General features: G+C 35.3%; 1 protein-coding gene across 6 annotated transcripts in view; it reads right to left on the minus strand.

Moving 5' to 3' along the window:
* The window catches only part of med24 (mediator complex subunit 24), a 34,987-nt gene extending 25,571 nt beyond the window's left edge, over nucleotides 1-9,416 (minus strand). For 3 of the 6 annotated variants that reach the window (XR_015503277.1, XM_087274667.1, XM_087274668.1), the window contains exons 1-9: nucleotides 9,332-9,416; nucleotides 8,990-9,137; nucleotides 7,075-7,157; nucleotides 6,801-6,839; nucleotides 6,635-6,708; nucleotides 6,307-6,530; nucleotides 5,226-5,337; nucleotides 2,982-3,132; nucleotides 2,783-2,896 (exon numbers count right to left, since the gene is read on the minus strand). Coding sequence is in view for 5 of the 6 variants with exons in the window: in XM_087274667.1 (XP_087130793.1) it covers nucleotides 2,783-2,896; nucleotides 2,982-3,132; nucleotides 5,226-5,337; nucleotides 6,307-6,530; nucleotides 6,635-6,708; nucleotides 6,801-6,839; nucleotides 7,075-7,157; nucleotides 8,990-9,119 (927 nt within the window). In the remaining variant the exon portion in view is untranslated. 6 annotated transcript variants of the gene reach the window in all.
* Nucleotides 9,417-13,089: the final 3,673 nt, after the last annotated feature.

Consider the following 13,089-nt stretch of genomic DNA (forward strand, 5'->3'; position numbering starts at 1 on the left):
CCTTACTGTATGGTATGGCAACACTACTGTAAAGGACCGCAAACGTCTGCAGAGAGTTGTGAGGACTGCAGAGAAGATCATCAGGTCCCCACTGCCTTCTCTGCAGACTATCTACCATCACAGAGTCCACAAGAGAACTGCCTCCATCCTGAAAGACCCCACTCACCCACAACACACATTATTCACACTCCTATCCTCAGGGCGGAGGTATAGGAGTGTGTTAGGGCTGTGTTGTTTTGTTTGTGTTTGATTTTGATTCTAGATTGGGGGCGTGGCTTCAGCGCACCTGATGCTGGTCAGCGCCCCTATTTAAACCCCGGCAGAGAGTTTGTCGGGGCCGCTGTCCATTCACTTGGCAGTTGGCCAGAGCCGCGCTCCTATTTGGCCTTTATGCTTTGTTTCGCATCCATACACTATCACTGACAACAATTACAGCATCCATACATTTGCATTTCACACTGATTGAACATACTGATACTGATATTTTGATTATATAATTTAAATTGAGTTAAATAAATATTCTTTTTGATTATACTTCTCCTTGTCGTCTCCCTTATTATGTTACATCTCTAAGCTAGGTGTAACAGAGTGTGAGATGCAGGACTGCCAGACTCAAGAACTCTTTCTTCCCATCAGCTATCAGACTTCTAAACAGATAACCAATGCACATAACAGTCTCTTTTTCTGCTCAGTACAACACTTCACTCTCCATCCCAGTTTGCACTATTTTTTGCACATAAGCCAATTGCACTAGGCACTTTTTGCATAATAAGCACACTTTAAGAACCACTGTACGTTGTTTACATGTGTTTCATTACTTAAATCAGTTTTATATATTGTTTACTTTCATAGATATTTATATACTTACATTTTATAACCATACTTCAGTCACTTCTGTGTATATACGTGTATTTATGTGTATGTTGTGTATGATGTGCATGTTGTGTGTATAACTTCACTGTGGACGGCAAAGTAAGAATCTCATTGTACAGGGAAACATGTTTCCTTACTATGCACATGACAATAAACAGTTGAATTGAAATGTGTCAGTGTCATGAAAATAAAAAATCCTGACACCATTGTTTATGATCAAGATAGTCAAATGGCTTTGTCATGTTTTCATTATGTCAGTTTACTCTGTACTGTTTTTTTCAATGCAAAAAAAGTCAGATTTTGTGACACTTCCTGCCAATGCTCTAGACCAGTGGTTCTCAAACTGTGGTACGTGTACCACTAGTGGTACGCGGGCTTCCTTCTAGTGGTACGCGGAGGAATGAAATATGGCATGTACATGCTACATATATTTCAAAATTTATCAAAAATGATGTATATAGTATGCCATATATGACATATAGCTTATATTTCTGAGGTAGTTTGCCACATTTTTTAACTGTGCAGAGTTGTAGCTGCTTTACTGGGCCTACTATGGTGGTACTTGGAGAGACAATTTTTTTCTGAGGTGGTACTTGATGAAAACAATTTGAGAACCACTGCTCTAGACAGCACTAAATACTATTAGCAAAGCCATTTAAAAACTACAGTTAAGTTAGACATCACTGCATTTAGTGAGCTATCTGAGTACAAGACACTGAATATGTATGTTTCACATTTTCACTCTGCATTTGCTCTTTGCAATTCTAATTTATTCACAACATTGTGCAAAAGAATAAATGCATCCTTATTTACAACAAACAACAACTTTCTTTGGGTAGAGCTGTTTACAACTCTAAACAATATTGCAGGACAAATTGGAACTGAACCTACAACATACACAGGTCTGTAAATCATTCATTTAATTGTTCAATTTTTAAGACATTTACAGCAAAATAAGGATTTAAATATTTTATATTAAATTTGCAGACAGATTTTGACAACTAGCTCATCATTTTGTAAGTAACGACTCAAGTAATGAAATGAGGACTATTGGTTTTATATGGAATGACTAATCAGCATTAACAAGTTTAGTTTATTTTGACTGACATGACATAAGCAAATGCTAATGTTACAATAGAAGAGAGTTGTATGAAAGCAATTGATGCATGTTCAAAAGCATTTGCAATTTGTTGGAAGGAATGAGAAACTGCAACTAGGACGTGCACAGATGACTAATTGTTTTGAGAAATGCATAAACTGTTGTGCAAATCTAAACAGTGTTGTGAGAAATGCACCAAAGCGACTGAGAAAAACTGTAACTCAATGTATTTTAGCCCCCCTATGAAATTTCAATTCTTTTGTTTTTGTTTCTTAAGTTATGTTTAAAGGGGCAAAGGCATTTTCACAGTATTCCCAACAATATTGTTGAATGTTATTGGATAATTTAAAATAACATTAACAATATTTAAAAGAGAAAGTTTTTATTTTTAGTTGACTGGAGTAAACACAGTTTTTACATTTTTTAAACAATTATCAATACTAGTAGCCCCCTAAAGAAACTGTTTAACTAGAAATTGACTAGCTATCCAAGACATTCAATTTTCCAAATAAATTAATTAATTCTTAATAAACTAATTTAAATGATCTTTGGTGATGTCCTCACTTCTGCTACAAACTTTTTGCCTGCTAATTTTATTTAGAACCATCTTAAAAATGTGCAAGACAGAAAAAAAATAGTTATTAAGCAAATTGTATTCCTTGTGTTTTAGGAAACTAGCCTCAACTTTGGAACAACAAGATTTAAGAAAATAATAATAATAATAATAATAATAATAGTAAACTATGGATTTAACACAGACAATATTTCTACATAAAATCAAACAAAACCAGTGACTGGTGGCTCAGCTACCTTTAGGAATGTGAAGGCCGTCCATTTGAGCTCCTCGTTTCCCTCTGGAGACTCGATAAGTCCAGTGAAACAGGCCTTCCAGATCTCCAGCACAAACAGTGGGGCTGGAATCCGCTACAGAGTTTTTTTTAAAAGAAAGATCAGAAACCAACAAAGAAATAACTCAATCTCAAGCACACAGACTGCTTTCTGAAGTCACCTGCATCCTCTTGATCATCATTAGCTGCTCCACTAATGGCTGCGTCTCTCCAGTGAGGTTCATGGTTCCCTCCAGCATGATGAAGGCATGGACTGAAGGAAATGTGGTGTGGACTGGTGGATCACACTGAAGACACAACATCTGAGGAATACTATGACAACACAAACAAATCTTTTAATTGGTTTCAGCTCTGACTGTTTGAAATGGTTATTTATACTTAGATCTTTTAATCCCAGTTTCTTTGCAAATCCTGTTCTGTGGACATGTTTATACAAGTTACTAAGGGGATATCTTAATACACGCCTGTCAATCATTTCCATAAGTGGGGGAAAAAAACACACTCCTACATCACGTTGTGGTGGGCCTCAAAATGACTGGGATTTGGATCCTTTTTTAACATCAGGAAATTAAATAAATGAATAAATAAATAAAATATCACTCCAACATGCATGCAAATATGAAAATTTGCTCATCTTCAAGTTGTTCTTAGGATTATTAGGGTTTCTTTTACTGCTGAACACAAATTATATTTTGAAGAATGGCATAAACTGGAAGCCATTGACATCATATAATAAGGAAACATATACCATGGAAGTCAGCGGCTGTAGGGTTCCAACATTATTATAAATGTGAATTCCTTCTTCAAAGTATCTTCTTTTGGGTTCAACATAAGAAAAAAAAACTGCTTTCAAACATGTTGAAAGTTATTAAATTATGACAGAGTTTTCTTTTATTGTGTGTGTGAATTATTTCTTCAATATATTTAAAAATAGTTACTTATTTCTGTGAACTTTTTAACAGACTTCCCTGTCACTGACTACTGACACTTTTTTTATCAGCTTATTTTTTAAGCTTATCTCGTGCTAAATGCTTATTTTAAACATTTTAATGGTAATGTATAATGGTGTAACGGATCACAAATCTTATGGTTCGGATAACATTGTTTTTTAGTCACAGATCGGACCATTTTTCGAATGAGCCAAAAAGGCGAGGAGACAAATGTAATTTGCTTTCCATTTATTACAAAAACATTACTGCAAGAAACGTTTGGTTTTAACCAATCTATGGTTTTAGCAAACAGAACTTAGAACCTGTAATTTTATTAAAAATAATGGAGAAATAATCAGCTGAATAAAAATAAATTGTAAAATATTCAGTACTGTGAAAATCTCACTGTTAATACTGCTGTTTCTGATCATGCTAAATGTAAAAATCTTTTATCTAAAGTATAAACTGTTATCCGAGTACTAATGTGTTATTGGACTGTTTGTAACATCATAACTAGCTCAAAAAGCTAAAGACTGAATATCTCTTTCTTGATTTTTGTTTTTTTCAAACACAGATTTGAATGCCGCAATTTGAAGGATTAATAAACATATGCAAATCACCATCATTTATAATTTAAGTTGCGTGGGTGTTGAAATCCCGATCTTTTGATAATTAAAAATGCAGCTTACACTAAATGCATTAATGCAGACTAAACAAGTATTGACAGAAAATACCTTTAACCTAAAAAACCCACCACATCCCAAATAACCGGTCATCATTATGTTTTACAGGAAAGTGTAAATGCTTTAATACATGTGATTTGAATGACACAAGAGACGATCTCTCTGTGATCCTTACAAATCTAGAATTAATCTACAAGTAAAAAAAATATTTATTAATCCGTGGATTCACGTGTGTTCTGAACTGTGGGTTGTGATTCGGTAAACACATAGTAATGTAGCAGTACAAACAGTAAAACCCTGATAAATAAAAGTTTATTGAGCACCGAAACAGATCACCAAAATAATTTCTGACAGATGTCGTGGCACTGAACATTGGATGGATAACTAGTGAAAATTGAGATTTGCAATCACAGGTGTAAATAATATTTTAAAAGATATTCAAAGAAAATAAAATTGAGTGTTTTCTTAAACTGCATTTTGATCATTTTAAGCATAAAGGGTGCCTTTAAGCTAAACATTTTTAATTATTTAAAATAGTTAATGGTAGTGTACACAGAAGTATATACCATATAAGCACATACCATACCCAACAGAGTCATGTGACAATGAAGCCACATCAGACTGGTTGCGCAACTAATTAAATGACCTATCTATCAAAATAAATTAAAATTAATGCATTATTAATGTTGCAAAAGTTAAAGTGCGAACAAAACATTTTGCAATTAATCAATTTATTATTCAACCCTATCATAGTTCTCGAAAAGGTGGGTCTGAAGTTTTTTGGGGTTCTCACCTTTTGACCAATGAAACACACTCCTCAAGACTTTCCTTCAGAGTTGGATTGGTCACAGCACTGAGATTTTCTGTCAGCTTGAGCACAGCTTGCTCTACATTGGTCCAGGATGCTTATGAGACAAGACAAAAACATGGAAAATTTATTAAATAAAATTTATCATCAAGATGACTTGGCATAACACTGACAACATTAGCAAATGATAACAGCTGATGCAAACAAACTGGAAATTGGTTTTGACTTAAAAATAGTTTAAAAAAAAAAATAACTTGAGAAAATGAATCACACCAAGTCACACTAATTATTAAGCTGATGACTACTTACTGAATCCCGTGTATTATACACTATTATTTTTAAATAGCAAGTGAGGTAATGTGTAACAAATAGTATGCTGCAGTGTCACATGGCCTCATCATGTTGCAAGGGTGTTTAAAAAAACTGGATGACAAAATAAACAAAAACACAAAAAAAAAACACAACCCAAAACAAGAATAAATGGTCTAAAGACTGCTCAGTCCTCAGGTGATGATCTACAGTGAAACTAGCAATTAAAATATTACATTAACAATAATTAAAGGAAGATCTTTAAGCCTAAATTTTAATGCAGTTGCGGTGTTTACTAAGCACTGATATGTATGAAAAGTTAAATAAAAGAACAATATTTTAACTTCAGTATATTAACAAATTTCACACACAATCTGGAAATTATAAGTGCATTCTTACTGTTAAAAAATCTAATGTAAAAATGCTTTAAAACACAAATTTGGTTTGAATGAATGACACTTTTGATATGCCTTTTTAAAATAATAAAAAAAAATACTTTACACCTTAATAATGATAATAAAAAAATAAAAAAATACAACAACAATAATAATAATAATAATAATAAATAATAATAAATAAATAAAATAAAATAAAATAAAATAAAATAAATAAATAAATAAATTTATAATAATACTGTCAAAAGGATTCAGCCGGAAAAAAATAGGGGCCACTGAACTACATTTTATACCATGTAATCGATTACTTGAAGTAAATGAAAAGAAACATTTATTCATGAACATGATTTTCATATACCCACCTTGCTCCTCCAGGCGTGCGATGTGTACCAGGGCTCTGTTCTTTGTGCTGTGCAAGAGATTGGCCATGCGCTCCAGGCAGGCCCTCAGACTGCTTTCTAATGCAGAAAAATCATTGGGGTCCCGCAGTCTCTCACAGTACCATGCACAGCCCTGCAGGAGCCAAACCACGGTACACAGCATGGCGCGGCAGAGCCCAATACACTCCTCTGCCTTTCCATGACAGCTGCAGGGGAGAAACACACATGAGGAAAACATATTAGCTACATTTTTAGAAAACTGCATTCATTGACTCTTGGTGGACAGATGTGATCAACTGACAGACGGTACCTTAGTCGGTTGGAGAACATGTCCATAATCTCAAGCAATGATTTGACACATAGCTCCCGGGAAAAATCATCAAACTGTGGATGAGCAAATAAAAATATTCTACATAAATAGAGTATTTTTTTATTAAAAAATACAAATAATAATAAATATAAAAAAATACACCAACCTTGCTGATTGCCGTTAACACACTAGAATACGACACCATCTACAGGTTTGAGAGAAAATATGTTATAGAAAAATGTTGTTTTTTGTGGAAGCTGTCATCTTGAATTTATACTGCCACCTAGTGGTGCACATGCAGTAGCACATAAACATAATTTTTGTTGGCAAATGTGGAAATTAATAAAGAGGTATTCTACTCATTAAATTCAGCTGCCATAATGCAGCTCTTGCTATAAGAAAAATAAAAACAAGGCTACTGGTATAACTTGTGTGTTTACCTGTGAACTGATGGCATACTTCAGATAGGACAGGATCAGGGGGTTGGGAGATGGGCCAATCATAGCCTGCTCCAGAAGAGCTTCTGTATTGAGGAAAGAGTAATTACACCTTTACAACTATACAGTTATTACACAGCACTTTTAACGATACTCTCAAAAGGGGAGGTTTGCACCCCTGTTGCGGACGAAAAAAGGACAATTATTTTAAAAATAAATAATTAAAATATCATGCAACCATTTACTGTACGTATCCATTTACAAAATTGTGAATTTAGGACATTTTTAATCAAAGGTTTGGAATATTAAAGATTGTGTGTTTTTTAAAATAAGTCTTTTATGCACACTAAGGCAGTTTTTTTTAAGAATCATATAAACAATATTATATTCAGTGGTGTAAAGTAATAAATTATAAATACTTAAATGACTGTAACAGAGTAGTTCTTCACAAGAATTGTAATTTACTAAGCAGTTTTAAAGATGTGTGCTTTTTACTTTCCTTTGAGTACATTTTTAGTGCAGTATCAGTACTTTTACTCCACTATTTTCCTTCAACCTACAGTCACTACTTTATTTGTTCCTTGTCTATGGGGATTGGCTAAAATAACTAATAATAATTTTGCATCATATTGAACAATCTCAGGACATGTTTGGAAAGTGTCCAAGAAGATGCCTAAACTTTTTACACGGAATGACTGTTTAGACTGCAAGTCACTGATAAGAAGATGGCAGATGTTTACTGTATGATGACTGAAATCGACAAATGAATAGCTCAGATGCAAAAACCTGTAAATGCTCTCTGAAATGTTCTCCTAAAATAAGCATTTTTGTCAGCCTCCTATGTTTATGTTCAGTTATTTCACTTGAAAGGCAATGAAAAGAACTTATTTGTCACTATAGAATTAAAATGACTGAGCCTACAGAAAGGAGAAAAATGCTAATTTTAGAAGAAAATATGAAATAACTTTTAGAGATTTTTGCATCTGAAGTCTTCAAATAGTCTTAAACAATAAACTAAATGCACTACAGAATGTTACATTTACACACGCCTGCACAAATTGCATTCACACTGTAATACTCACTACTCGAGTACTTTTTACTCATACTTTGATTTATATTTACAACAGATACTTTTACTCTACTTGCACTACATTTTGAGCAAGTAATGGTACTTTTACTTGAGTATCATTTTTCTGTACTCTTTTCACCACTGATTAGATTACAGCAATTAACAGAAAAAGTTTTCATTTACCTTTTACAAACGTAAACTTTTGCTGTAATTCATTTTCGGCTGCCATTATTCCAGTCTTTAGCGTCACATGATCCTTCAGAAATCTTTTTGGTGTTTATTTTTAGGTTATTTATTTATATCTATATCTAATTGTACTATCAACTGTAAATTTTTGTTTGCTTTTACTTTTATTTTTCATTTTACTCTAAACTACTTTAAGACCATCTACCATGGTTCCCACAGAAAATGTGAAACAGCAAAAACAAAAATAAATTTAAGCATCGATGACTATGTTACAATAATTTATTTAGAATCATGTGACCCTGAACAGTTATTTACAAAACAACTCTATCACAGGAATAACAAAGAATTTGGCTTTTGTTTTTATAAATAAAACCAGCAAACAGTTATTGCAAGTTGCAATATTTTGCATTGCTGTATTCAGATTAAATAAATGGAGCCTTATACAAAAAGAAAGAAAGAAAGAAAGAAAGAAAGAAAGAAAGAAAGAAAGAAAGAAAGAAAGAAAGAAAGAAAGAAAGAAAGAAAGAAAGAAATAGACTGTTTTAAAAACAAACCACTGGCATGTACAATAGCGGACAAAATGGAGTGAAGGCGCTCAGACGGCAGTTAAAGAAGGGCTGTATATAGTCACACTAGTCATTTGTGAGGTGACGTAAATATGACCTGCTAGATTGAGATAATCCCATGTAGCTCCTTTGGGACAGTTCTTCTTAATGTTAATGGCCCACTGATAATCACTCCAACGTTCCTTCCACGCCTGTAGGATGGCCTGTTTCAGATTCACCACCTTCATATTGGCAGATCCTTAAGACTGTAGACAGTATAATAAGTATTTGTAATGTACAACACATCCCAGTGTATGACAGGAGAACGTCACATCTCAGCTGTAACATTACTAATTTCTCATAAAAACAAACATATTTCGCGTATAAAATACACAAATCAAATGGACAAATAATATAGAAGGACAATTTATGATTTGCTATTTTTAAAATTATCACTTACCACAAAATATTTCAAAATTTGTAATAAATGAATCAGGTTTTTGTTCATTTACAATTCTCTGCACTCCGAGCCGCCATGTTGGTCTGCAAGATCACGTCCTTTGATTGGCCGAGAGTATCTGTTTGTTGAAGTATAGGTCAATGCGATTGGGTGGTGTGATGTCGCGTCCTCTGATTCGCCGATAGATTGTGGCGAACTTTTGATTCGGGAATATGAGTAACACTGGAAATGAAAGTACAATGTAACAGTTTTCACCATCACATAACAGCAATAGTACGATAATGTAATGTGTTTACCATACTTTTATTTCATGTAAATAGTTGAAACCCTTGAGCAAGGCATCACAAATATTATTAGGCTATGATTTGTAGGGCTGTATTGCAGAATTGACTTAGAATAGCCTGTTTGAATTAGAAAAATAAATGTATGGTTTATCAATTTTTAACAACAGATGGTCTTACCAGTTTAATATGGTTTTGACAGAAAGAAGTGACATACAAAGCTTGCGGTTAGCTTCAGATTCAGTTTGATAAACAATGATTCTCAGCATGGTCTGAGAAGAAATAATTGGTGGAAAATTAAGGAGATCAAACAAAAACCTACAGTTGAATACCACAGTTTATGTAAAATGACTATGATGAATACATATTATGTAAGGTAAAATTAAACACAAAATCAACAATTTGTCATAATTTGGAATATTTCATTACATATCACCTGCTTATGCACTCAAACTGTACAAAAACTATTATTAGATTAAGAATTTTTGTCTTACTTTGTTCTCTCCTGCGTGCCTGATTTGTTGGAATGTTCCACTATCTGAAATATTATGGCATTTTATTCTATCTATCTATCTATCTATCTATCTATCTATCTATCTATCTATCTATCTATCTATCTATCTATCTATCTATCTATCTATCTATCTATCTATCTATCTATCTATCTATCTATCTATCTATCTATCTATCTATCTATCTATCTATCTACCTACCTACCTACCTACCTACCTACCTACCTACCTACCTACCTACCTACCAATAGCTTCAACCAAACTTTTCTTGTAGTTGCAGATCAGACTTGCACAACAGTCTGAAGAGATTTTGGATCATTCCTCTTTACAAAACTGTTCAGTTCTGCAATATTCTTGAGATGTCTGGTGTGAATCGCTCTTTTGAGGTCATGCCAAAGCATCTCAATCGGGTTGAGTTCAGGACTCTAACTGGGCCACTTCAGAAAGTGAATTGTCTTCCTTTGAGCTTTTTTTTTGTTGTTGATTTATGCTTTGGGTCTTTTCCTGTTGCGTCATCCATCTTCTGTTGAAGTTCAACTGGTAGATAGATGGTCTTCAGTTTTCCTGCAAAATGTCTTGAACTAAAATATTTGAAATTTTTCCATCGATAACAGCAATCCATCCAGGCCCTGAGATAGTAAAGCAGCCCAAACCATAATGGCCCCTCCACCATGTTTTACAGCTGGGATGAGGTTTTGATAGTGTGCTGTACCTTTTTTTCTCCACACATAATGTTGTGCATTCTTTCCAAACAACTCAATTTTGGTTTAATTTGTCCACAAAATATTTTGCCAGTAGTGGTGTGAAACATCCATGGTCATTTTTCAAAAAAAATTTTTTTTTTTTTTTTTCAGAGAGCAGTGGATTTTCCTTGGTGTCCTCACATCAATTCCATTCTTGTTTAATGTTTTACTTATTGTATATTTGTCAACCAAAATGTTAGATTGTGCCAGAGATTTCTGTAAGTTTTTAGCTAACTCACTAGAAGTCTTCTTTACCTCATTTAGCATTCTACGCTGTGCTTTAGCATAGGACAATAGCCTTCCTGATAACGTCCAAGGCTCAGACACACTCTCGCAGTTCAAAACTACTATATGTTTAGTAAAGCATACACTCAATGCATCACTTAGCGGGTTTCCACACAGGTTTCTGCATCTTGTTGGTATACACTATGAACAGCAGCTACGCTAAATATTCTCTATTTGCTCCATTTCCACCTAGGGATACTCATCCTGAGGCTCTCAGACTATGCGGAGTCACTGATTGGATCCAAGATCACTGACGAGATGATCCTAAGGTTTCCATATCCTGGACCAGGCCGTATCCTGAGCAGCTGCTGCGCTGGTCATAGAGGAGTGAAGAACATGAGACTGATTCCAGTGAAGCTCCAGGGACAGATGAGCCTCAGCTCCAGGGACAGACGAGTCTTCGCTGAGGCCAGCTTCCAGCCTCCGCCGATGAGACTGCAGCTCTGTACAAGATGTTTGGCCAGCGGAAAAATTAAAATGGTCGTGCCCAACTGAGTCTGGTTTCTCTCAAGGTTTTTTTTCTCACTCGCCTCGGTGAAGTTTTTTTCCCTCTCCGCTGTCGCACTACCCATCGATGAATTTGCTCTTCAGTGTTTGGACTTTCAGTAATGATTTTAAACCACACTGAACTGAGCTGACCACACGAAACTGAACTACTCTGTTCCAATTTAATATGACCATTTATGTAAAGCTGCTTTGACACAATCTACAATGTAAAAGCGCTATACAAATCAAGCTGAATTGAATTGAATTGACAATCATACCTAGGGAGAGTAGCAACAGTGCTGTACTTTCTCCATTTGTAGATAGTCTGTCTTGCAGTGGACACATGAATATCAATGCTTTAAAAAATACTTTTGTAAACCTTTCCAGCTTCAGGCAAGTGAATAATTCTTGACAGTAGGTCTTCTAGGGGCACTTTTATGCAAGGCTTGGTTCACACCATCTAACTAGTGTGTGTTTTTTAGAGGGCAGGGCAGCTTTAAGCAACACATCTAATCTTATCATATCAACTCCAGGTTGGCTGACTCATTCATTCATTCATTTTCTTGTCGGCTTAGTCCCTTTATTAATGCGGGTTCGCCACAGCGGAATGAACTGCCAACTTATCCAGCAGCGGATGCCCTCCCAGCCGCAACCCATCAACCCATCATAGCTTACTCAATTCACCTGTACCGCATGTCTTTGGACTATGGGGGAAACCAGAGTACCCGGAGGAAACCCACGCGAATGCAGGGAGAACATGCAAACTCCACACAGAAACGTCAACTGAGCCGAGGCAGCGACCTTCTAGCTTTGAGGCGACAGCACTACCTACTGCGCCACTGCTACGCTTAGGGGTTCACATACTTTTTCCACCTTGCTGTGAATGCTTCCATATTGTGTTCAATACAAACATATGCTACATTTGTAGCATTCGTTTAAACAGACTGTGTTTTTCTATTGTTGTGACTTAGATGAAGATCAGAGCACATTTTCATGCACCCATTAAGCAGAGATCTAGGTAATACCAAAGGGTTCACATACCTTTTCTTGCAAATTACCAATAAACACCTTGCATGTTCCATAATCATTTATTCATTTTCTTTTCGGCTTAGTTCCTTTATTAATCTGGGGTCACCACGGCGGAATGAACCACCAACTTTTACAGCATATGTTTTACGCAGCAAATGCCCTTCCAGCTGCTACCCATTACTGGGAAACATCCATACACTCTCGATTACAGACCTACACTACGGACAGTTTTAGCTTACCCAATTCACCTATGCACGGTGCACAGTAAGTAGTGCTGTCGCCTCATAGCAAGAAGGTCGCTGGTTCGAGCCTCAGCTGGGTCAGTTGGCGTCTCTGTGCAGAATTTGCATGTTCTTTCAGTGTTGGCGTGGGTTTCCTCGGGTGCTGCGGTTTCCCCCACAAGTCCAAAGACATGTGCAGTA

This window comes from Danio rerio, chromosome 12 (genome assembly GCF_052040795.2).
Source record: "Danio rerio strain M-AB ecotype USA chromosome 12, GRCz13ab, whole genome shotgun sequence".
Taxonomy (NCBI): domain Eukaryota; kingdom Metazoa; phylum Chordata; class Actinopteri; order Cypriniformes; family Danionidae; genus Danio; species Danio rerio.